This window comes from Hyperoodon ampullatus (assembly GCF_949752795.1).
Source record: "Hyperoodon ampullatus genome assembly, chromosome: 8".
In the NCBI taxonomy this organism is placed as follows: Eukaryota; Metazoa; Chordata; class Mammalia; order Artiodactyla; family Ziphiidae; genus Hyperoodon; species Hyperoodon ampullatus.
The window spans coordinates 114,350,755-114,376,977 of record NC_136921.1 but is presented as its reverse complement, the minus strand read 5'-3'; the positions used below and the strand labels follow the sequence as shown (position 1 = coordinate 114,376,977).

General features: G+C 42.8%; 1 protein-coding gene across 2 annotated transcripts in view; it reads left to right on the top strand.

The window, feature by feature from the left end:
• Nucleotides 1-26,223, top strand: part of ARHGEF4 (Rho guanine nucleotide exchange factor 4) — a gene marked incomplete at its 5' end in the record, with an annotated part of 217,953 nt that overhangs the window by 139,087 nt on the left and 52,643 nt on the right. Inside the window, one exon of one of the 2 annotated variants that reach the window (XM_079710603.1) lies at nt 117-174. The exons of the other annotated variant lie outside the window; for it this stretch is intronic. Within the exon in view, the coding sequence (XP_079566729.1) occupies nt 117-174 (58 nt within the window). Of the gene's footprint in view, nt 1-116; nt 175-26,223 lie in introns of those variants that run through there. 2 annotated transcript variants of the gene reach the window in all.

Below are 26,223 nucleotides of genomic sequence, written 5' to 3'. Positions count from 1 at the left end.
GCGGGGACCTCGGCACCAGCAGCAGCAGCGGCGGCGGCAGTAGCGCCGGGCTGTCCCCAGGCTCCGACTCGGACAGCAGCGGCGTGGTGTGCGGCGGCCGCGGCGGCAGCGGGGGCATGCGCGGCGCCCTGTCCCGCTCCTGGAGCCTGGAGAGCCTGCGCTCGGCCACCGCCGGTAAGGGCGCCGCCGCCGCTCCCTGCGTCTGTCCGTCTGGAGCGCCTTCTCTCCTTCCCTCTCGAGATGGTCTCTCCTCCTGTCCTTTCCTCCTGCACTTTTTCTGTTGCTTGTTTCCATCTTTTGGTTCCTGGCTTCCTATTGCTTTGCTCTTCCGATTCCTTCTCTCTTTCCGGGTTTTCTTCTGATTTCCCACCACACCCCTCCCGTTTTCACCCACTTCTACCTGTTACAGCCGAGCCCTAGTCGGCCCCCTCCCCCCTCGTAGCCGGGCGCGTCCTCAACGGTGAAACTGAGTGTTTACGGTGAGAACTGAATGTGGTCCCTTGATGCGCCGTTTCCCTTCCCCAGCCTGTTCTTGACCGATGCCACAGGTCTGGCTTTCCGAACTGCAGCTCCTTGAGTTCTGTAAGTCAGAGGAGAAAGGAGAAGGCTCACTAGCCAAGGGTGGACCGGATTCAGTGTGTTTGGTGCTGACTCTAGGACTGAGGCTCCCTGCCAGAGGAGGGGCTCTAGAGGTCCCTTCAGAGGGACCCTCTGAAACAGTGCGGTTTCCCTGAGATGGGATTGCTCTGATGTCCCCTGGCACTGTGTGCCCCCCTTAGTGCTCCCTTTCTGCCCCAGGGACCGAATTCTGGGTGCAGATTGATAGGAAGACTTTGACCCTAAATATTAATTAAGCAAGGAAGCCCAGAGTGGTGACCCTTGATTCGTTGCTAAACTGCAATCTTTATATTTTACTTCTTGGAAACCTTCAAGTTATTTTTGAGCCCCTGTAGTGAGAGCTGTAAAGGAAGACAGGTGCTGCCTGGGAATCAGGGAGGTAGTTCGCCCATTATGCTTCTGGTTGGGGGTGGGGATGCAGCCTGTGAAAGCCGTAGAGCCCCAGGTAGGCAGTGGAGGTGAGGGTCTGCATGTGCCCGGGTCAGAGCAGCAAAGCCAGAGAGGAAAAGGGGGGCCATGCAGGCAGCAGGGTTGTCTTGTCGCATTCCGTCCGCTGTAGTTGTCCTGTCTGCGCCCGCACCCCTCCAGGATGGAGCACAGGCCAGGCTGAGGAGGACCAGAGGTCGGCTCTGTGGGTGTAAGAGTACCAGGAATGGCAGATAAAAGGTCTGGACTCTGCTCTAAAGTCCACGGGTTTGGAAAAGGAAAGTGAAGACTGCCCAGACCCCTGCATTGAGCACTCCATGACCCTCATTTGTCCTGTCTCAAAACAAACGCATGAAACTCAGAAAAGTTGAGTCACCCAGCTGTTGGCATATCCTCCAACTAAAAGTTTTTCAGAATTCTGCCGCTCTGGCTCCCTCCCATCCCAGTTCCCTTGAAACTTGCCTTTCCCTCCTCTCTGGGGTGCTTAAGTAGCCCCTAATTCGAGAAAAACACACTAGATAATAGCGAAGGGGGACTTCAAGCAAACTGGCAAAGGAACCTTCCTTCTCTTTGCGTAAATGACTTGCCTTCCACTTCTAGAGTCGGAGGGCATACCTGCTCCACGTCAGCACTGGCAAACCGGTCCAGAGAGGCTGCGGGAGGTGGCCCTGGTGCCTCCCTGGACTCCCTTGCCATTTCTTCCTTCTGCCCGGGGGCAGGGGTGAGGCAGATGAATATGGCAGAGGCCTGGGTTTATTAGACACCCCTGCGATGCAGGGACTCTCCAGACCAGACTGGGGAGACTGAGGCAGCGTGGATGAGTTTGAGACATAGCAGCTGTATGTGCATGAACGTGCGGGGCGGGTGTGTATGTGGGTGGGGTGGGGGTGAGGGCAGGCAAGGTGAAAGCTAAGGCCCAGAAGGCTTCTCCTTGAGGGGCTCAGAGCTGCCCTTGCAGTGGCAGGGCAGGGTTTAAAGCAACATGATGTTGGAAGAGTTGACATGAGAACCCTCAGACCTCGACTTTCTGCCTTTTTCTGGGAGACTCTCCATGGGTAGTATGGTATGAGGGTATGAAGGTATGAACCCTGTACCCTTGAGGTATGAAAGGGTACATGAACCCTGTACCCTTGAGGTAGGAAAGGGTACATGAACCCTGTACCCTTGAGGTAGGAAAGGGTACATGAACCCTGTACCCTTGAGGTAGGAAAGGGTACATGAACCCTGTACCCTTGAGGTAGGAAAGGGTACATGAACCCTGTACCCTTGAGGTAGGAAAGGGTACATGAACCCTCTACAGCTGTGTGAGTGCATGGAGCCATCTCTCAACTGAATTCCTGGAGAGAATTAAGTCCTGATGTCCTGAGGCCCCCATTATATGCAATGAGTGAATTCTCTTCTCTTCTTCTGGAATGGTGCTAGCTATTTGCCATCCTTGGGATGAGAACTGAGAAAATAAGCATTCAAATAATTTCCTTTGGATTTGTGGTTCAGTTGAGGAAGTCTTGTTGGAAAGGCTGCCGTAGAGGAGGACTTAATAGGAAGGAGAAAGGGAAGGTGCATTTGTCGGGCATCTTCTATATATGCCAGGTGTGAGGCTCCATGTTACTTCATTAACCACATAAAAATCCACTGCTGTACTACAATCCAGATATGAAAACAGGCTCAGAGAGATGCAGTAACTTACCCAAGGTTGCCCAGCTAGGTTATGTCTGACTAGAGCTTCAGGCCTGAATTGGTGTGACTTAAAGCGGGGGGCTCTTTGCTGGGTTTGGAGTGGAAGCTGGGCCAGGCCCGGCAGGGAAAGGCAGCGTACTGGGGGGGGGTGGTTCACACATTGAAGTAATGTCTTAGCTACTTACATGGTCACTGTTGTCTTTTATTCAACAGACAGGGCTTTTTTTCTGGGTCCCAGGTACCCCATTTTCAAAATGAGGACATTGAAATCTAAGGTCTGACCTCTTTTCTAATCAACTCTAGAATTCCATGATCCTAGTCAGGGTTGTTGAATTAAGGTGGGTTCCCACTAGTGAGTTGGCATTTATTTCATATTGTATTTCCGTTTGACTGGTCTGTGGCTCTAAGATAAAACATATGTGTGTTGAATTGAGCTGTGTTTGCCTCTTAAGGAAGATTAAGAATTACCAGTAAAAGATCCTTAGCAAAACTTAATTATTGTTGTTGTGATTTTTGTGATGAAGTGTACTGCTAAACATTTTAAAAGCTGTCAGCCAGAGCCAGAAAGGTTAGTACTTGAGGCTGGAATTACAGCTAACCTGCCAGGCAGAACGTTTGCCAGGAAATCCAGCAGAGAACTGTAAGTAGACCCTCCTTGTTTCCAAAGACTGTTTGTTTGTTTGTTTGTTTGTTTGTTTTTGGTTGCTTTGGGTCTTTGTTGCTGCACGCGGGCTTTCTCTAGTTGCGGCGAGCGGCGGCTACTCTTCGTCACGGTGCATGGGCTTCTCATTGCGGTGGCTTCTCTTGTCGCAGAGCACGGGCTCTAGGCTCACGGGCTTCAGTAGTTGTGGCTCGCAGGCTCTAGAGCGCAGGCTCAGTAGTTGTGGCGCACGGGGTTAGTTGCTCCGCAGCATGTGGGATCTTCCCAGACCAGGGATCGAACCCGTGTCCCCTGCATTGGCAGGCAGATTCTTAACCACTGAGCCACCAGGGAAGTCCCCGTCCCCCCCCTACCCCGCAAAGACCTTTTGAATTTTAAATATCCAGTCTTGGCATTTTCCACTGAAATGTCACTTACCCTGGTTTGGAGAAGGCTTTCCTTAAAGGCAGATTCTGAAAATAAAATGTAGTTGACAGAGTGGAATTTCCATAGCCCTTTCTTCTGCCCAGTGTTCTCTTCTCCCCCTAAGCGCCTGTAGCCTCCGTAGCCCTCAGCTATGCTATCACGCTGCTGTTACTTGGCTAAGGCTTTTTAAATTCCTATTCTGGATGTGTTGTCTCACAGGCTTAATTCTCAATTCACGCTTCTGGGGTTGACGGTTCTCACTACCCGTGCTGACAGTTGTCACTACCTGACAGTTCTCACTACCTGGTCAGTGTCATATGATTTCTTGGACGAGAACCCATGCTACATCTGCATTCCTCTGCAAGCCCTGGAGGTGTTTTTCTGGCTCAGAAGGGAATCAGACTCATGAGAAGGCTGTGCCTCTCTTGCAATCAGACATTTATTTAACACATCAGGTTCCAGGCACAACACTAGGCAGTAAAGATGGCAGACAAATTGTACAAGGTTATTGCCCTTAAAGGAACCACAGCACAGAGAGAGACAGGCATCGTCAGTTCATTATGGTAAGTGCTGTGATAGAAGTAAACCCAATGGGATGATGTTCCAGAACCACTCTCAGTAGATAATTCTCTAGAAGGATTCACAGAGCTCAGAAAAGTGGTCACACTTGTAATTCCAATATATTGCAGTGAAAGGATTCAAATTAAAATCTAGGCAAAAGGTGCACAGGACAGAGTCCAGGGGAAAGCAGGCACAAGCTTCCAGGTGTCCCCTTTCATGGAATCCCATGGACCATGCTCAATTCTCCCAGCAACATGGCGAGAACATGTATTGCCAACCAGGGAAGTTCACCCAAGCCTTGAGGTCCAGGGTTTTTATTGGCGGTCAGTTACTTAGGCATGTAGCATCCACAACTGACCTTAGTTACTTAGTCTCCAGTCTCTACAGAGGCCACTAATATAGTGTAGCTCAAGGGGCTCAGCATAAATCATATTATTAGCATAAACTATCTGTCATGTCCCAAGGCCCCAGGTACGCAAAGACACTGTTAGTGGGCAGGATATTTTAAGGACTTAAAGTCTATCTCCCAGGAGCCAGTCCTTTCTTCCGAATATGCAAGGCTTGAACATCTTTGTCTTTACTGCACAGATAAGGAAGCTCAGAAGAGGGATGCCAGGCCCAACCTATCATGGGGGGCAGGGATAGGAGGAAGTGGTTCAGAGGAACACATCAGGAGGAGGTGTTGCCTGAGCCTTAATGCCTACAAGTTTGTTGTGATGAGGTGTAGAAAGAGCTTTGAGGAGAGAGGGCTAACATAAACAAATGCTGAAAACTGTATGAAGAAAGGGAACCTGTGCTGACTGAGCATGTGTGCTAGGTACCATGCCGGGTGCTTTAAATATGCAGGAATTGCATATAGTATGGAATGAGAAGCATAGCAAGAGATGAGTCTGCAGACAGGAAGACCAGACTGTGGCTGCATGCTAGAAAATGTGGACTGACAATTTTTGGAGCCATGGAAAGGTTTCAGGCAGAAGGTTGATGTGGCCAAATTGCTTACATACTTTTTTTCCTTCTTTCTTTATTTTTCTTAAAGTTATACACAGTAAAAATGACTCTCTTTGGTGTATAGTTCTAAGAGTTTTGAGAAATTTAAACAGCCGTGTAACCACCACCATCATCAAAGTATAGAAGTTTCATCACTCCAAAAAGTTAAAGCTGCCCCTTTGTAGTCAACCCTTTCCCCCACCTCCAGTCCCTGACTAGTCTATTCTCCATCCAAATGGATTTGCCTATTCCAGAATGTCATATAAATGGAATTATATCATGTTGCCTTTTTAGTCTGGCTTCTTTCACCTTACATAAATGCATTTGAGGTTCATCTATGTTTTTGCATATATCAATAGTTGGTTTTCTCCTTTTAATTGCTGAATAGTATTCCAGTGGATAGATGTTCCACAGTTTGCTTATTAGTTCACTAACTGACATTTGAGTTGTTTCCAGTTTTTGTCAATTACAAACAAAACTTCTGTGAACGTTAGTGTATGAGTCTTTGTATGGACGTGAGTTTTGTTTCTCTTGGGTAAGTACCTAGGAGTGAATTGTTGGGTCATTTGGTAAATGAACGTTTACCTTTATAAGAAACTACCAAACTTTGTTCCAAAGTAGCTGCATTCTCACCATCAACGTATGCCGGTTGCCATTGCTCTGTATCCATGTCTGTGCTTAGTATTGCCAATTTTTTAAGCCATTCTATTAGTTGTATAATATCTCCTTTGGTTTTAATTTGTAGTTCCCTAATGACTATTGATGTTGAACATCTTTCATATACTTATTTGCCGTATTTATATCTTCTTTGGTGAAGTGCCTGAATTTTTTGCCCAGTTTTTATTGAGTTATTTTCTTATTATTGGGTTTTGAGAGTTCTTTATACTATATTCTGAGTAGAAGTACTTTGTCAGATACATGATTTGCAAACATTGTTTCCAGTCTCTGGCTTGTATTTTAATTCTCTAATAGCGTCTTTTGCAGAGCAAAAATTTGTCATTTCAATGGAATCTAATTTACAGTTTTTCTTTTATGGATCATACTTTTAGTGTTATAGTCAAAAAATCTTTACTGAACCTGAGGACACAAAGAGTTTCTCCTGTGTTTTCTTTAAGAGGGTTTTATAGTTTTACATTTTATACTTAGATCTTTGATCCATTTTGAGTTAATTTTTATAAGGTTTGAGATGAGGGTGAAAGTTCTTTTTTTGCATTTGCATTTTCAAATGTTGTAGCACCATTTAGTTAAAAGACTTCTTTCTCCACTGAATTGCCTTTGTACCTTTGCCAAAGCCAGCTGTCTGTGTTTGTTTCTGGACTCCCTGTTTTTTTCCACTGATCTAAGGGTCTGTCCTTTTACGCATACCACGTGGTCTTGATTATTGTAGCTTTATAGTATGCCTTAAAATCAGGTATGTGTATCATCTAATTCTGTTCTTCTTTTTCAATATTGCTTTAGTTATTCTAATTTTTTTTGCCTTTCCTTGTACATTTTAGAATCAGATTGTCAATATCTACAAAATATCCTCCTGCAGTTTTGATGTGGATTGTGTTGAATCTATAGATCAATTTGGGGAGAATTGAAATCTTGACAATATGGAGTCTTCCAGTTTATGAATGTTGTACATCTGTGGCTAGGAAGCCAAGCCAAAAATTCCCCACTAGATCTCACCTGCAGCACCTATAGATTTGGGTGAATTCCTGCCTTCTAAATATTTCCAAAATATCGTAAAGCTCCTGAGCCTGCCAGAAAGTGCCTTTCCTTACTGACCTGTAAGGCTGGGAACCCAATTAGCCTGACATCAGGCCACTTTTTCCAACAGGGCTTTGTGAACATTGGCTCCAGGAAGTCAACCTTAGCTCCTTACAAGTGTCTGGTTATATTTGACTAAACTAGTATCATTCCCAAATATGACATTCCAGGCAAGGGTTTGGTTGCATAGCCAATGTTCCAAGTATTCCTCTTCTTAACAAGGACAGATTCTCATTGAACCTACCCAAATAATTATATTGCTTTGAAAATAAGAATACTTAGTATGAGTTTTTTAAATTCTGGAGGGGTCAGATAGGGAGAAAAAGATATCATTTACAGATGTTTCATTTAACTTTACAAAGTGTAGTCTACTAAATGGCAATTTATGAGTTAAAGGTAATGTAAGAACAAAAGGGGGTTCTTGTATATCCAAGAAACAGAACATTAAAATGAAAGATCTGATGAGAATTCATAATAGGGATAATGTAATGGACGAGGAAATTTCGTTGTTTCTGCAGTATACAAAGCAAGATAATGAAGTCAATCCAAAAAATTTAGACATCATAATTATAAACATAATGATTAACCCTGTTCTCAAAGAAGGCCATTCATGTTACATCTAACTTGTTAAAATGGATGAACATTTGCAGGGGAATCGGTACGGAGGATGCATCTTTACAGAGGAAAACATCTTCAGATATAACATATAATAATTCTGACAAAGTTATATTATGAATATGCCAAGTATACAGTTAGAATACACCAAAAAATATAGAGAGAGTCAATAAGTCTGGAGCAGGTCTGTCTATTAACATCTGTAGATTAATAAACATCTGTAGATTAATAAAACCCCATAAGTAAGTGATATGAATCCCTTACAAGATGCTAGATTTAAAGAAGTACAGTTGCAACCCAGTTAACATTTTAAAAATACAGTTGACCTTTGAACAATGTCAGGGTTAATCCACATACAGTTTATAGTCAGCCCGCTGTATCCGTGGTTCCTCTGCATCTGCAGATTTAACCATCCATGGACCATGTAGTAGGTAGGACCATGTAGTCCTGTAGTATTTACTACTGAAAAAAATCCATGTATAAGTGGACCTGCACATTTCAAATCCGTGTTGTTCAACTGTAAATGAAATTATGACTGACAACACTATACTGTTGTTGTATGATATCAGGAAAAGTGGCACCAGGATTCCAATGAATAGAAACACATCATGGACAGCAAGGACATTGGCAATTCTCTAGGGACTCTCCATACAGTATACAGTATCTGAAATATTTATATTATTAGTATTTTACCCATTCAAAAAATTTTTAATACTTATTTATTTATTTGGTTGCACCAGGTCTTAGTTGTGGCTAGCCGGCTCCTTAGTTGTGGCATGCAAACTCTTAGTTGTGGCATGTATGTGGGATCTAGTTCCCTGGCCAGGGATCGAATCCAGACCCCCTGCATTGGGAGCTGCGCCACCAGGGAAGTCCCTACCCATTCAGATTTAACCTAGGGAAAGCTATGCAACTCTTCTGACTTGACAGCTCTTCCCATTTGACTCACCAGTATCAAATATACCTAAATATATCTAGCACTTGTCTTTCTTATAAGGTGAGAGAACACATGCTTTATGATTTTCCAAGGGCCCTCTGGGAAATCACAGAGACAGTTATAGGTACAAAAAGTCATCGTTTAGGATTTAATTTTGGAAAGACAAAAGATCAAAAATTGTCAGAAGATTTGAACACTGATTAAGATAGGATTGTGGGTTACTGAGAACAATACTTGGCTAACTATTTAATAAAATATTTCTAAAGTAAACATGATTGTAAAGAACCTTAGCTCTTTCCTAACTAAGAAACCTTTGTTTTCTTAAATAATCGAGTGCATAACGAAGTCAGCAAAGCACAAGGAATGATTTTGATAATACACAGAATCTCTACTATGTAAGCAGATTACACAGAAAGCAATGAATAACCTTTTACAACCTCTTATTAAGAGCAAACCAGGGCTTCCCTGGTGGCTCAGTGGTTAAGAATCCGCCTGCCAATGCAGGGGACACAGATTCGAGCCCTGGTCCAGGAAGATCCCACATGCTGTGAAGCAACGAAGCCCATGCCCCACAACTACTGAGCCTGCGCTCTAGAGCTCTCAAACCACAACTACTGAGCCCACGCGCCACAACTACTGTGGCACCTACAGCCCGTGCTCCACAATGGGAGAAGCCACCACAATGAGAGGCCCGCGCACAACAATGAAGAGTAGCCCCCACTCGCCGCAATTAGAGAAAGCCCACACGCAGCAACGAAGACCCAACGCAGCCAAAAATAAATTTTAAAAAAAAATAGCAGACTGATAGGAAATTCCCTGTCAGTCCAGTGGTTAGGAGTCCGTGCTTCCACTGTGGGGGCCCTGGGTTCGATCCCTGGTCAGAGAACCAAGATCCTGCAGGCCAAAAAAACAAAAAAGAGCAGACCAATAATCTAAGAAAATTTTGTCATTTTAACAGACAGAAAATCAAAATTTTTTTTATTGGTATAGTATTTGATACTAAAGTTCCTTTTGAAAATCTTATTTAAAAACCCATCACCTCTTAGCTTTGACCATGACGTAGAATTCCCTTACAACTTTCTGTATCTGTATACATCCCTTATAGCACAGCTTCTTGAAGTGAAAAATACTGATTAACAGAACCAACTATATACAGTCTGTCTGTAGCATATAAAGTAAAAAGCAAAAGTACATAAACTTAAGTTATATTTAGTAATCAGTGATACAGTATTGTATTCTATTGAAATGATCTAGATATCTATTGAATATCTATCAGTTAAGTTACTTAAAGCTCTTAGAAATTATCTTCAAGCTGACATACTTCCTACTGAAAGTTTGTAGGGGTAATGATTCAGTTTGGTTAAATACAAATGTACATTTTTTTATAATCTTAAGCATTTAGTATAAGTAATGCTACCTTATACAATCAGTAAGCCCATGTAAGTTTAGGAAGAACATACCCAAGCAAAATTAAAATTGACACATATATTATTTAACACTGATAATTATTTAATACAAAGAAGACATAGCTCTATTTATTAAACCAAATATTAAGCTAGTCGTATTTGTGAAAGATTTACCTAAATTATGTGAACTTGAATACTTGAAATGTTTCTGAGTTAGTTTCTATGAGAATAATTCTGTTTTTTCACATTGAAAATATTTGAGATTCAGTTTTCTTAACTTCTGGTAATTTTAGGAATATTCAATTTATATAAATGTTTATTTCTAAGCCAATCAGAATAGAGCTTCTTTAAGAGATTTTTATAATCTAATTTGGTAATACTATCTAGATTTAGGAAAATATTACACATGCACACAGTGAGAGGGAAAGGCCTTTCTGAATTATAAACATGTAAGTATACAGACATACAGAGAGAAAAACGTATAGCTTCAATTATAAAATGTCAGCCATGAGTCAGACATGACCACAGAAATACAAAACTCACCAGTCCAGATACCCACTTCTGGCTGGGCATGGAATTCTTGATTTGAACTTAAGATAGACAAACAGAAGACTAACAAACCAGATTCTCTGCCATCTTCCACTCAACAGAAACAAGGTCTCTATAAACTATTCATCGGTTGACAGATCACCAAATGGTCAGACCATGAAGTCCAAAGAATCCAGCACCAGAAATCAGGTGAGTACTCAAAGGGAATCAGAATCAAATCCTTATCATGCTACTGATGGACACAAGTCCAGAGCACAGGACCAGGAATGAGACATACCATTGGTCCCCAGTCACCAACCAGGAGGGAGAGACTTATCACCTGTGTGGAGTAAGCAGGGATCCAAGGGCAAGGTCTGGCCCTATGCCAGTCACAGCACCAAAACCGCCAGAGACAGGATGCACTAGGCGACTGAAGAGATGGTTTTACTCAGGAGATTGCAATAGGGATAATGCCCTTTAATGAGGAAAGTCTCAAAGAAGGGGGAGGACTTCTCTGGTGGCGCAGTGGTTAAGAATCCGCCTGCCAGTTCAGGGGACACCAGTTCGATCCCTGATCCAGGAAGATCCCACTTGCCACAAAGCAACTAAGCCCGTGCGCCACAACTACTGAGCCTATGCTCTCGCGCCTGCAAGCCACAACTACTGAGCCTGCACGCCACAACTACTGAAGCCTGCATGCCTAGAGCCTGTGCTCCGCAACAAGAGAAGCCACCGCAATGAGAAGCCCCTGCGCTGTAACTAGAGGAAGCCCGCGCACAGCAAAGAAGACCCAATGCAGCCAAGAAAAAAAAAAAGAAGAGGGAGAAAACTTGGGATTTTATTTTAAAAAGGGAGTCACTAAAGAAGGGTGTAAGTGGTCTTATCTCAGAATATGGGAGAATAGGACGGTCCTTGGTGGCTAGCCCTTTCAGAACACAAAAAGATCACCAAAGGAGGGGGATTTCTCTGTTTTCTGGGAGCACAGGGATCAGCTAGAGTTAACATTGTCATAACTGTTCCCTCCTCATTTATTTTCAGAAAGAGATTTTTGTTTTTTAATGTTTGGTAGAATTCAAAATGAAGCTATCTGGGTCTGGAGGACTTTGCTCTTGTTGTTAGAAGGTTTTTTGTTTTTTTTTTTTTACTATGATCTCAGTTCCTTTCGTAGATGCAGGTTTATTCAGGGTATGGACCTTTGATAGTTTAATATCTTTCAAGGAATTGGTCCATTTCAACTAAGTTGTTGAATGTATGGGTATAAAGTATTCATAGTATTCCCTATTATGTTTTTAATGTATCTAAAGTCTGTTCTCTTTTATTTATGTTATTGGTAATTTATATGTTCTTTCTTTTTTATTTTTCAATCAGTCTGACTAGAGGTTTATCAGTTATATTGACTTTGCAAAGAACTAACTTTTGTTTCATTGATTTTCCTCTATTGTTTTTCAGTTTTTAATTTCATTGATTTCTTCTTTTATCTTTATTATTTCCTATCTCTTCTTCCTTTGGGTTTATTCTGCTGTTTTTCTAGTTTCCTAAGGTATAAGTATAGACGATTTTTAATTTCCAAATTTGGGGGGATTTTCCCAAATATCTTTTATTGATTTCCAGTTTAATTCAGTTTGGTCAGAGAGCATATTTGTTATGATTTAGTTCCTTTAAAAAATTTCAAGCTTCATTTTATGGCTCAAAGTATGGTCTATCTTGGTAAATGTTGGGTGCAAATTTCGCTTTGAAAAGTCGTTTTTGTTCAGAGAACAAGTAGAGTCCATCAAGAATAGAGCTGAGCTGGAGAGTGCTGTGCTGCCAGGTGTTGGCGAAATTGATTAGACACCAAAATGAGAGTGCCTCACAGCCAAGCCTTTAATCACTCACTGCAGCAGTGTAATCACATGTATCAGAATGGCTATTATCTAAAAGGCAACAAGTAACAAGTGTTGGTGAAAATGTAGAGAAAAATGGACCCTCATTCATGGGAGTGTAAATTGGTGCAGCTGCTATGGAAAACAGTATGGAGGTTCCTCAAAAAACTAAAAATAGAACTTCTGTATGATCCAGCAATTTCACTTCTGGGAAGCAACCCAAGTGTCTGTCCAGAGATGAATGGATAAAAACGATATGGTATCTATATACACAATGGAATATTACTCAGCCATAAAAAGATGAAGTATTTCCATTTGTCATAGCATGAATGGATCAAGAGGGTACTATGCTAAGTGAAATAAGTCAGACAGAGAAAGACAAATGCCATATGATCTCTCTTATATGTGGAATCTAAAAAACAAAACAAACAAAATGACAGCAGACTCAAACAGTTGGTTGCCGGAGGAGAGGGAGGGGTGACTATGGCTAAAGGAGATTAAGAGGTACAACTCTCTAGTTATAAAATTTTAAAAGTCATGGGGATGCAATATATAGCATAAGGAACATGATCAGTAATATCGTAATAACTTTGTATGGGGACAGATGGTTACTAGACTTATCATGGTGATCATTTCATAATGTACACAAATGTCAATAAAGTGCATTTTGGCCTAAAAAAAAAAAAGAGGAGAAAGCTCTGGCTCCCACAATGTTCCCTTTTCCCGCGTATTTGCGCAGATGGGGAGAATGTCTCACTGCAGAGAGAGCCCAGAACAAGAGGCTCCTGCCGTTTTATGGATGGGGCACCAGGGGTAGGTAGCAGGGAAAGGTTAAGGAGTACTGGGTGAGAGTGGAGAAGAGTGTCTTCAAGGTTTCCCCCCACATCCGTAAGGCATCTCAACAGAAGCACCTGAGTAAGGTCTTGGCTGAAGGCTCCAGATAAAGAGGTCTCCGAATAGAGGCACCTGGGCTAGGGATGCAGCTATGTGTAGGAGCATGGCCAGCTGGGGGGCCGGAGTCCTGACTGTAACCACCATCCTCCTCAGAGACTGCAGTGTGCTATCTGTGTACCAGGTCTGCTCTGGAGAGGGCAACTTTCCCTGGTGAATGTCTTTGTAATTGCCTTTGGTCAGACCTGAAAGATCACCATAGGTTTTTAGCCAGGAGCTGGACTCTTTTGTGGTTATCTAAGCAAGATATGATGGTGGCCATGAACTAAAACAGTAATAGTGGGGCAAGACTTGAAAGTAAACTTCAAAAGGTGTCGCGTAGGAGGTGTTGCCCAAACTCGGTAGTAGATTGGTGTCATAGGTTGGGTTTCCTGGGAAACAGCCTCAGACAGAATTTAGAGCACAGGATGTTTATTGAAGAGTGTCTTTGGGGATCAACATCCAGGAAAGGAGAGGAAGGAGGCAGTCGTGGGCAAAGGGAGAGATCCAGCTATGTGATGCAGATCCAGTAACAGCCATGGCCCACTTCCCAGTCACTCGGGAGCTAGAATGGCCCTTCACGGTTGTGTCAACTTGGGCTGAGATGGCTAGGCCTTTATCCTTCCACATCAATTGATTGGGGACCAGTCCAGGAAGGGGCCGGGCCTTGGGGATGATGGCTCTCTGACGTTGCAACAGTCTCTCAGGGCACTGTCACTGAAGGCTACTTGTCATCAGGTTCCAGCACTGGGGCAGCTGCTCATAGAGAGCAAAAGAGAGGTACCTGTAACTCCCAGGCATTTGACTTGGGTGCCCGGGGCGGGTGGAGATGGTCTCACTGAGGTAAGCAGTCCAGGACCAATAGGTTGTAGGAAGATGCTGAGTTAAGTTCTGGACATGTTGACAACTTGGGAATCAAGAAACAGGATCAGGTCCCATTTTTCCGAGTGTACAAAGAACTAATTGTGTCCCTCATGTTTTCATTTTCTGTATGACCTAATGCTTTTATATTTGGGGGCCTCGCTAACACTAAAGAGAATGCCCCTCCCAGGGATAGCTAATTCCTAGAGCCCATGCTCTTCAAATGCAAGCTAGCCAATCCAGCGCCCACAGCTCCACCTCATTTATCGGGCGGTCACCCTCAGTGCCACTGTGCCCTGTCCTAATCTCTCCAGGGTCAGGGGCCAGACAACTTGGCCAGCTGCTACACCCTGGAACCCCAGAAGTGATTCAGACTGGCCAGTCCTGCCTGCTTACCCCGCCTTGCCTTGACTTTCCCACTGAAACCACAGTGAAGGCTCTGGCCCATCTTTCCCCACTCCCTGAACCTCCTGACTAACCCGGGTACTTCCCCATTGGCCCTGCGTGACGTGCCAAGCTTCATATTTCTGGGGAACCATGAGTATAAACTTCTTCCTTCATGACAGTCATTTCTGTGTCTGCACGTCTTACTGTACCTGATTAAAACAAATTCTGGGTACATGTTAAAACACTAATTTAGGTGATCTAGGCTTCCAGACCTGTCATCTAGGCATCTCTCTACCCACCCTCTGCTGTCAGTAGTTGAAAGAACACTGCTGAGAGGATGCAGATGAGGAAGAGAAAGAAGAAATGCCATTTTCATTAAGCATTGTTCTATTTAATTCTCAGAACAGTTCTATTTTATAAATAAGATAAATGGGAGTTCACAGAGTTTACTAAGTGGTGATCACATCACAGAGCTGATTGATTAGGTAGCTTAGAATTGACCTCTGCTCTATCAGGTTACCATGTTTATTCCATTCCATCCGCATCTGATCTGAGATGCTTATTTGGTCTCTGTTGAGCAGTGAGGAAATTGCTGCATGGGGAGGTTGTCCAAGGCAATTACTATGAAAGCAAAACTAGAAACACACATCCCAGAGTGTGGCCTAGATCAGGGGTCCCCAGCCCCCGGGCCATGGACCAGTACCGGTCCGCGGCCTGTTAGGAACCAGGCCGCACAGCAGGAGGTGAGCGGCGGGTGAGCCAGCAAAGCTTCGTCTGCCGCTCCCCGTCGCTCCCCGTCGCTCCCCGTCGCTCCCCATCGCTCCCCGTCACTCCCCGTCACTCGCATTACTGCCTGAACCATCCCACCTCCCATCCGTGGAAAAATTGTCTTCCACGAAACTGGTTGCTGGTGCCAAAAAGGTTGGAGACTGCTAGCCTAGAACACTAGTCGTGAGCGATGTTTGGTGGAAAAGGGGATCCACGATCAGATAAGTTTGGAGGAGGCAGGTTAAACATCTCAGAGCCTATAGTTTTCTTCTCTGCATTGTAGTGCTTTCAAAGTTCATTTGACTCTAGAATTTGTGTGTGTGTGTGTGTATGTGTGTGCACATATACACCTGAGGGGCACACTTGGGAGATGTTGACCTCCTGCTTCCGTTTCCTACTTGCCCCTGCACGTTGGGATGCCACAAGCCCCCCCTGGGCTCCAAGTTTAGAGCCAGGGATGGTTAGATAGTCAGGTTGATTTCGGACGCACGCAGCAGTGAGCAGTAGCTTACAGTAAGCAGTGACTGGAAGCAAGACCTTAGTTCCCTGACTGGGGATCGAACCCAGGTTGCCTGAATGGAAACCAGGATCTTAACCACTAGACCACGGGGCCAGAGGATAGAAGCTAAGTCCCCAGTCCTTTGTCTACCTTGAGAGGAAGAATCTGACAAGGAGACGGGAGGTATAGAAGAAAGTAAAAGTGTTTATTAGAAAAGCAGACTACATGCAGAAAGACACACGGGCGAACTCAGCAAGAGAGTCACAAGAGGCGCACCTTTGGGAAGTTTAAATCCTTTATAAGGGGGTAGTCTTCTGGGTCTTTGTCTTCTTCTTGGCCAATTGTATTGTTTTGACCCCACGGTCCATTTGTCTCATGACCCTCCCCTGGGTGCGCACGCACCCCTCAGCCAAGATGGATTTCATCACGAAGGCATGGGGGAGGAAGACAGCAAGACTTACTATGGTCTGGCTTCCCCTGCCTTTTTGACCCTGGGAAGCCTTTTGTGCATGTGTAGTGTCTCCCTTGCCACGAGGATGGGAAATGTATGACCTCTTGATCTTTTAACAGGGTTTAGCCCCTCTCTGTCCCTGCCATAGAAGTGTCCAGTGTCCAATTATCTACCCTATTCCCGTTGTTTCTTCTTATATTGAAGTGCAGATCTCAAAATGTAGACAGGAGTCTGGTCATAAATATGTAGCACATGTTTGTCTCTTGCCTCAGGAAATGTAAACAGAGAGCTGGTAGTGAATGTCTGGGCTGGAGCCCATCTTTTTCTCACCCCAGGAAGTGTGAACGGGAGGCCAGTTGTAAATGTCTAGCCTGGAGCCCATCTATCTCCTGCCTCAAAGTTAGAAGTTATATAGGAGCCTTCTGAATTATACTCACTAAAATCAGCCAGTAATAGTGCCAGCAAATAATTCATTTTGAGGGGAGGAGGCAGATGAAGGCAGATGTGGAAACACTCCAGAAAGTTCCAGGAAATAATCTAGACGAACTCTCTGAATCCAGTCGTCTTAACTGAGAACCTGAGTTGTGTAAGATACACTGAAGAAAAAAAAGGTGGGACCTGTAGACTGGAGGCAGGTGTTGTAAATTGAGAGATACAAGCTTAAGCAAAAGAAGAGACATGAGGTAAGAAAGCCAAGATGCAGCCTGGCCCAGGGAGAGCCTGGGGATCAGGCAGCAGTGGGGTCTGGGAGGGGGCTCATCACTGCTCTCCTCTGTGCCAGCTTCCCTCTCTGTCTGCTGTGGACAGCCGTGTCTTCGTGGGAAGCCAGAACAATCATAATTGCCTTGTGAGCTGGGCAGACAGGCGTTCCAAAAGGTATCTACTGCAAGGGAGTTTCTAGTCTTGTTAAAAAGATGCTATTTATACACAGGAAGGGGTGAAGACACTGATTGCTAGAAAGCACAGCTCAGACACGACTGCCAAGATGGTCGAAGTGGGAAAGGCCCCTTGAAGGTTGGCGAGGTTGGCTCTGAGGGGTCTGAGCTGCAATGGTGTGAAAGTGCAGCTGTTCTGTGCTCAGGCGTCAGAAGGGCTGGCATGAACTGCAGGACAAAGCTCGGGACCGCCGCCCCCCACCAGCAATAGGGCGAGACTCGTTTGGGGCCCGGCAAGACAAACAGAGTCCTTAGGGACGTGCTCCATTTCACCAGTGCCTCTGCTTCGTGTTCCGGCTGCAGCCATCTCCCCAAGAAAACAGATCGTAAAGGGGCTAGATGGGAGACACAGGTGAAATTGGGGAAGACTCATCGGCAGGAGGTGCTTAATAAGTGCTTGTGCGCACCTGTTCTCTCAGTGCCTCTCCCGCTTCGGGCAGGTCAGCGGGCTCTGAGCTTTGCTCCCGTCCCCCAGCACCACCAGCTTGGATGGAGCAGGGGGCGCTGGGAAGGGCGCTTCCCGGCCCTGAACAAGCAGCAGGGAGGAGGAGACTCTTTCAGCGTGTTGTCACCCGTCTCAGCCACCCCGCCAGCAGACCTTTCTGTACTTCCTGCATGTCTTCCATCTGATGTGTCTGCCAGGGTTCCAGCAGCCCCACGACCTGTGACAAGAGCGCAGCCCTCCCTGCCTGGCCGGGCGGCAAAGGGCTGGGCCGCCCCGGGCACTAAGCCTGCCTTGGGCTGCTGGTGCTCGCCCGTGCCCGGCCCTGCCGCAGCCCAGAGGAGAGTCTGTGAGCTGTGCTGCACCGTCCTGGCTCCAGACTCACCTGGCCGGGAACACAGGGAGACGGCTCTGGGAAGTCGGAAGTCAGAAGGTCCCAGAAGGGGCCCCTCAGAGCACCCAGGTGAAGGTAGGTCTCCTCCCAGTGTGGAATGACCTCCACGTTTTGACACTGCTTCTCGCTGGGGTCCTGGTCAGAGCCTGCAGACCCTCAGCAGTGGGTATTGTGAGCTGTGTCAAGGCCACGTTGGCTGTGGCAGCTTGTGAATATAGTGAAAGATGTAGATTAATGTTCGAAGCATCAAGTCTGATCTTCTAATTCACTTTGAAAGCAGTCGCCTGAGGGAAGCACTAGAGAGCTGTGAAGGACACTGGGCTTGGGAGTTTGGGTCCCAGCTGTGTCTCTTACTGTGACGAGCTGACAGGTGACCTGATTCTCTACCCTCAGGCTTCTTATCTGTAAAATCAGAACCATAACATGATTCCACGGGTTTTCATGAGGATTAAAGGAAGTAATGTGTGCAAATGTCCTAATTTACTGCCTAACACAGACGGAGTAAATGCTCAATAAATTTATGGAATAAATGGCTGAATTTTTGGTAGAAAAACAAGTCAAATAAGTCCTCTGTGGACGAGTAGGTCAATCTGTGCCCCAGTGAGTTCCCAGGCAGGCTGGCCGGCCACTGGCAACAGACTCAACCAGGAGAGGAGGCTTCTCCCACTCCAAGCCCTGAAGGCCATCCCAGGGGCCCCGAAGGAGGCTGCCTCGGGCTGGAGACTTCCTGTTGGCCTTGGAGGCCAGAACTCCCAGTTCAGGCTACATCCAAGTGGGCAGTGTTCCATCCCTGGAAGCATCTCAGGCAGGAAATTAGGATCACCTATGAAATTGTGATACGTGGGCACAGAAAATTGAAATTGGACCTGGGGTTTAGGAGATTTTAAGAATTAACTTTTATTGATTTTTATTATTACGAAAGTGATGTATGATCATTATAGAAATTTTAGAAAAAAGTCACGTGAAATCTCCCAACTCAGAAACCATTGCTATTAACATTAGGGTATATATTTGGCCGATCTTTATTCTGTGTATAAACTTGTCATTAATGCAATGGAGCTCATAGTGTATGTTTTGTTTCATGATCTGTTTCCCCCCTACACACACACACTTAATAATATGTTGTGGGCTTCTCCAGAAGTCATTAAATATTCCTCAACAGTATTATTTTCATGGCTACATTTTATGGACATGTCATGGTATTTTAGTTAATATACTATTGTTGAACATTTAGGTGGTTGTTTACAATTTTTTAGTATTTTAAACAACACTCTACTGGGTATCTTTATATTCTTTCATTATTATTTTCTTAAGATAAACTTCTAGAAATGGATTTGCTGAGTCAAAACGTATGTAAAATTTGAAGGTTTCTTATAAGTTTGAATTAGATTTTGATTGTGGTTTTACTCACCATTTGGTGCAGATCCCTAGAACAGGACTATCCTCTGTAATTTCAATAATATATTAGACCTGGTATGTTTGTGTTAGGAAAATATGCTGTATCATAAATAGCAGTGAGCATCACTGTGATTTAAAAAAAAACTGAGAAGAATAAGTATAAAGGAATAGGACAAAATTGCCCATAATCTCTCTTCCCAATTAGATCAATTCTTAACATTTTTAGTATTTTTCCTTCCAGGTTTTTTTTTTTTTTACATCTTTATTGGGGTATAATTGCTTTACAATGGTGTGTTAGTTTCTGCTTTATAACAAAGTGAATCAGCTATACATATCCTTCCAGGTTTTTTTTGTGTGCATTTAAACACAGCTGATATAATTTCTGTAGCCTTCATCTGATACTTGTGCTGGTGTGGTTTGTATGTGGGGAAATGTGCTAGACTGGTCTCCATCAGCGTTTTGATGCCAGAACTCATGTTCTCTCCTCCTTGTCTCCTGACACCACATAGCACTGTCATGAGCACCAAGCATCTGCTGAGAGAAATGCTCTAAATAGCCAAGGATTCAACAGTAACCCCTTTTTGCTTTAACATTTTTGCGTTTTCAGCCTAAACTCTTTGAATCCATTTCTCCTCCTTATTTAGTTGAATCTAGAGATGCTGATTTAATTTTTTTTCTTTGCTTATTAAATATCAGCAGATACTGAAGAAGGTTTTCTAATGGAGTAGACTTAGCATGGGCTTCAAAGTCAGACCCGCTTGAGATCAAGTCCTGGCTCCAGCCCTTGTGAACTGTTTGGCTTAGGCCCAGTATCTAATCTGGAGCCTGAATTTTCTTATCTCTAAAACGAGACTAATGACACTTCATTAATTGAAATACTGAATCTAAAGTTCCCAACAGTATTGGGCACATAGTAGATGCTTAATCAGTGTTTAGCTTTCCTTCTGCTTTCCCTAAGGACCATCATCAGTGGTTATGATCTAAGACTGAGGTCATCATCCCAGATATCACTGTGACCTAGAGCTGTGGGTAGGAAAAAGCATACGAAATTAATCCACATAAATCATTATCCCTGGATATTAACTGGTTATGTTTTTGAACAAATTCTTAATAGCAGTTAGTTTTATTATCATTTTTTTTTCTAATGAAAATTGACTATATCTGAAATTTAGGCTTCTTTTTGCTTAGCTCAATTCTGCTTCTTTTTTCTTTAATCTCTGTGGCTCGGAGGAGAGTATGTTTTATAAACAGTTTAAAGAGATGTGTAAAACATCTGTGGGTAGAAGTGTTTTGGGTGTTGGTTAAAAAAATTGGAAAAAATCACCAATCTGACGTTTTACAGAGCAAGATTCCATGATTTCTTTGTTAAAATAAAGATTTAATTTCTCATTAGTTTCTGGATGAGTTTACAGCTTTAGGAGCTACAATTCAGCTGGCAATTTGTAGATTGGTAAAGATAAAATTACAACTTCCAATTCTGCAAGATGATGAGCTAACTCGAGAAACTTCTGCTATAAACCCTTCAATATGCTGGATAAAATACAACAAAAATTAACTGCACAGCTCAACTGATAGGAATGAAAGAGAAGTCCCAGGTGTCAGCAGTAGGAGGCTCTGAAGACAAGAGTTGATAGTCACATCCCCTGACACTGCAGCTAATGGGGAGAAGCGGCGCGTTTAATGGGAAAACATAGCAGCTAGAGTTGCTATTCGTCCACTTGGCAACAGAAGATCAGGCCTTGGGCTGATGTGAGGCTGGGGAAAAAAAAAAAAGAAACCTCATGCAAAACTGAGACGCTCTAAGAGGTGTACGTCAGTGGGAGAGTGGGGTTTTTATTCTATTCAACTCTTGTTGTCTCTGTTTAGGTTCTGGGTCAGGAAAAAATCCTCTCCTTGAGAATTTGAAATCTTAGGCCTGTACCTTACATGGATATAGAGTCCAAATTTACCTCAATTCATGCAGCCTGAGACCCTACAAATTGGGAAATCACCTAAAAATTAGTCCCCGTTTAGTGATAACCCAGGGCATTTGAGAAACATTCCCATATTTACTAGGTGTCCAAATAGGAGAAAATAGAATAAGAGAAGTATTGGAAAGATGCATAGCTACAAATTTTCCAAAACTGATTAAAGGTATGAATCTTTAATTCAGTAATGACAACACAACACTCATCATAGTGAAACTATGGAACTCTAAAGACAGTAGGAGATACTAAAAGCAACCAGAGAGAGAGAGAGAGAGAGAGGCCAGATTAACCACCGTGGAACCAGATTAGATGGAAAGCCTACTTAGTAACAGTGGAAGCCAGGAGAATAATAACTTCAATAATAACTTCAGAGCATGTCAAAGTGCCAAGAATTCTTTACCTAAATAAAGTATCATTCAAGAGTGAGGTTAAAATAAAGACATGAAGGCCCCTCCTCTTTTCTAATACAAGATTAAGGCAATATACTTTCCTCCAAGCAGATTAAGCTGCATTCTAGAGATTTTTATGTTACTTTAATTATTTTTCAGTTCAAAATATTTTCTAATTTCTGTTGAAATTTCTTCATTGGCTTGTGTGTTATTCAGAAGTATATTGTTAACTTCTAAATATATATGGGTTTTCTGATTAGCTTTTTTTTTCAAAGTGTTTTCAGCCATTCTCTAATGTGGTTTAATTTATTTATTTATTTTTGCTGTGTTGGGTCTTCGTTTCTGTGCGGGGGCTTTCTCCAGCTGTGGCAAGCGGGGGCCACTCTTCATCGTGGTACGCGGGCCTCTCACTATCGCGGCCTCTCTTGTTGCGGAGCACAGGCTCCAGACGCGCAGGCTCAGTAGTTGTGGCTCACGGGCCTAGCTGCTTCGCGGCATGTGGGATCCTCCCACACCAGGGCTTGAACCCGTGTCCCCTGCGTTAGCAGGCAGATTCTCAACCACTGCGCCACCAGGGAAGCCCCTCTGATTAGCTTTTTATCCTTAGTTTCTGATTTATTTGCATTGACAGAGAAAAAGTCTGCATAATTTCAACCATTTAAAATTTATTGAAACTTGCTTGATTTTCACAGCATTTTCAGTGTTTCATATGTACTTGAAAAGAATGTGTATTCTGTCTTTATTGGATGCAGGATGTGTCATTTAAGTCTTCTTGTTGTATTTGTTTGTCTGCTTGCTTTGTCAGTTGCAAAGTACGCCTAAATCTTCCACTAGGATTTTTAATTTTTCTATTTTCTTTGTATATTTAGAGGCTATGTTATTAAGAGCGTACAAACAGATTTGGATATCTTCCTTAAATATTATCTTTTTGACATTATTAAATGTTCCTCTTTTTCTCTAATAATGTATTTTGCCTTATTGTCTACCTTGATATAAATACAGCTGCATTAGCTTTCTTTTGGTTAGTGTTTGCATGACATTATCATTCATTTACTTTTAACCTTTCTATGACTTTACATGTATCTCTTATAAATAGCAAGTGAGTGGATTTTTAAAAATCCAGTATGAAAATCTCTGGTTTTTAACTGGAATATTTAGTTCAATGTAACTAGTGATATATTTGGTTTTAGATCTACCATCTTAATAAATATGCTTCATTTGTCCCATCTATTTCGAGTTGCTTTTCACTTCTTTTCTTGCCTTTTTTGGATTAACTATTTTTTATTTTTCCTTTTTCTAATCTTCTGTTAGCTTGAAAGTTATAAACTTTATTATTTTTTAATGCTTATCCTAGAGGTTATAACATACATCCCTCTTATAAAAGTCTAATAAATAAATTAGTACTTTTGACATCTTCATAGACAATACAAGGACCCTAGAATACTCCTCTCCTGACTTATAGGCCATTGTTGTCATAAATTTTAATTTTCCCTTTTACTTTCATTTTATATTTTTTCTCTATATATATTTTTTTGGTTTTGTTTTTGTTTTGTGGTACACGGGCCTCTCACTGTCGTGGCCTCTCTTGTTGTGGAGCACAGGCTCCGGACGCGCAGGCTCAGCGGCCATGGCTCATGGGCCCAGCCGCTCCGTGGCATGTGGGATCTTCCCGGACTGGGGCACGAACCCGTGTCCCCTGCATTGGCAGGCGGACTGTCAACCACTGCACCACCAGGGAAGCCCCTCTCTCTATATTTTTAACTCAACAAGACATCACTGTTTTGTAGAGTTAGTGTTTGTTTATATTTTCCCATATATTTACATTTTCATTGCTCCTCATTTCTTTCTGAACCCCCAGTTTCCTACCTAGGATCCTTTTCCTTCTGCTAGAATAAACATACTTAGTATTTTCTTTAAAGTTTTGAATATATCTGCTTGAGATTCTTCCAGTTTTTCTTTGTCAGAAAATGCCTTCCTTTTACTATAATTCCTTCATTTTCTGAGTATAGAAATTGACACTTTAAAGATATCATTACATTGTATTCTAGTTCTCATTGTTTTTGTTGAAAATCAGCTGTTGATCTAATATCTGCACGTTACAGTTTTGTTTTTCAGTTTTTGTTTTAATTTTTGGCTGTGCTGTGCGGCTGGTGGGATCTTAGTCCCCCAACCAAAGATCAAACCCAGGCCCATGGCAGTGAAAGTGCCAAGCCCTAACCACTGGACCACCAGGGAATTCCCTAATTTCTGCACATTTAAAGTCAATATATCTCCTCCTGGCTCCTTATAAGATTTTCTCTTTGCCTTTGGTTTTCAGCAGTGTTACTGATATGCCCGATGCAGTTTGTTGTTGTTGTTGTCGTTATTTTTTCATTTACTCAGCTTAGAGTTCATAGGGCTTCTTGAACTTGTGGCTTGATATCTGTCACCTATTTTGGAACATTCTCAGCCATGCTTTTCAAATATTGATTGCTTCTAGCACATTCTCTCTCTCATAACCTGGAACTGCAATTACATGTGGACTTTCTCAGTGAGAAGTGAATTTACAGTGTCTGTTACCATCTCTCTGCTCTCCATCTTTTTATCCCTGCTTTATTCTGAGTATTTTTGTCTGACCTAGTTTCACTATTCAGTTGTATCTAACTTTCTGTTAAACCCATTTATTGAGTTCTTGATTTCAGTTATTGAATTTTTAGCTCTCAAACTCCCATTTGTTTCTTTTTAGTTTTCACTTCCCTGCTGAAATAGTCGATCTTGCCTGTTACCTCCTTGAACCTATATATTAATTTTAAGATCTGTGTCTAATAACTCCAGTTCTGGATTGCCTGTGGATCTGTTTCTATTGAAGTTCTTTCTTTTGTTCATATTGCCTTTCCTCCACATATGCCTGGTTATATTTGTGACGAACAGACTATTTGCAGAATTGTTTATAGAAATAATTTTGGACTTAAGATGATATTATCTTTCCCCAAAGGGGATTTATATTTGTTTCTGCCAAGTAACTCTGGGCAGTAGTACTTAGCCTTACCTTAGTCCAGTTTCAAATTATTCAAAGCTGAGCCAAGTCCTGCAAGGGCCTATCTATTTATAATTTATCCCCACTCCTGGCATGTAGTCCTTTGAAGTCCCAACACAGAGTGTCCCCACCCTCACCCCCTTAGAGGGCTCTTGCATCCATTTCTTCTCCCTCCAAACCCCTGGGGTATCAAAAGTATTGTACCACCTCCAGCCATTCCTCTGCTTTGTTGTGAATCAGCACCACCTTTCCCAGGGAAAGGCAGCCATCAATACTTGGCTTATTTGCTTGAGCCAGTCCTCTGGATCCTGACCTGGTTGCTCATATCTTGATAGTTCCCATGTGTCTTGAAGCCTGTATTTTATATTTCCTCTAGTTTTTCTAACTGTTCTCCATAAATGGCTTGTGTGAATTATAGTCGCCACCTCCAGAGCAGAAGTCCTGCATCATTATTTCTTTGAGGTCTGCCTGTGCTGCTGTTCTGTTCTCACTGTCGTCTATGGTGTGCCCTCACCATATTTTACCAAGTGTTCCACTGATAAATACCCAGATTGCCTTCAACTGGCTACAGCCACAATTGGTATGACAAAAAAAATACAGCGTTGAAATGTTTCTTTATAAACTGTGGGAATTGGGGGCAACATATATCCAGGAAGAGATCGCTGGACCATGGAATATCTGTATTTATTTTAATTAAGTGCTGCCAGGTGACTTTTCCAGGATGGTTGCATCAATATACCCTCTACCAGTAGTATGAGAGTACCATATCCCCACACCACTGCCTGGAACCTGGAATGTTCCAGCTTTCTAATTTCCTTCAAATCTAATGGAAATAAAGGGATCTCATCATTTTAATTTGCATTTCTCTGATTCCAATTTTTCTATTTGAGTGTCTACATTTTTCTTTTTGACTGCAAGAGTTCCTTTTGTATTTAAATACCACCCTTTGTTGGATACAAATATTGCAAGTATATTCTCAGCCTGTCATCTAACTGCCATCTTATTCATAATGTCTTAATTGATCAATATTGTTGGCTTATGGCTTGTGCTTCATGCTCTTACTTAAGAAGTCATTCACTGCCTTATTTCTCCTATATCATGAGCTTTTAATTTCATATTTTTATCATTCATTTATGTCTTTAAATCATTTGGAGTCCACTTTTTTATAATGTGCTGCTAGGAATCCAGTTTCATTTTTCTCCATCTAGTAATCCAGTTTTCCCAACACTACCTATTGACATTCTGTTCTTTCCCTCTTTTTTCATTTCATTTTCATTTTTAATGGACTCCTATCTTTTTTAATGTGTTACCAACCAGATTTTTTAGTATTATTCCCCTAACCCCATTTTTC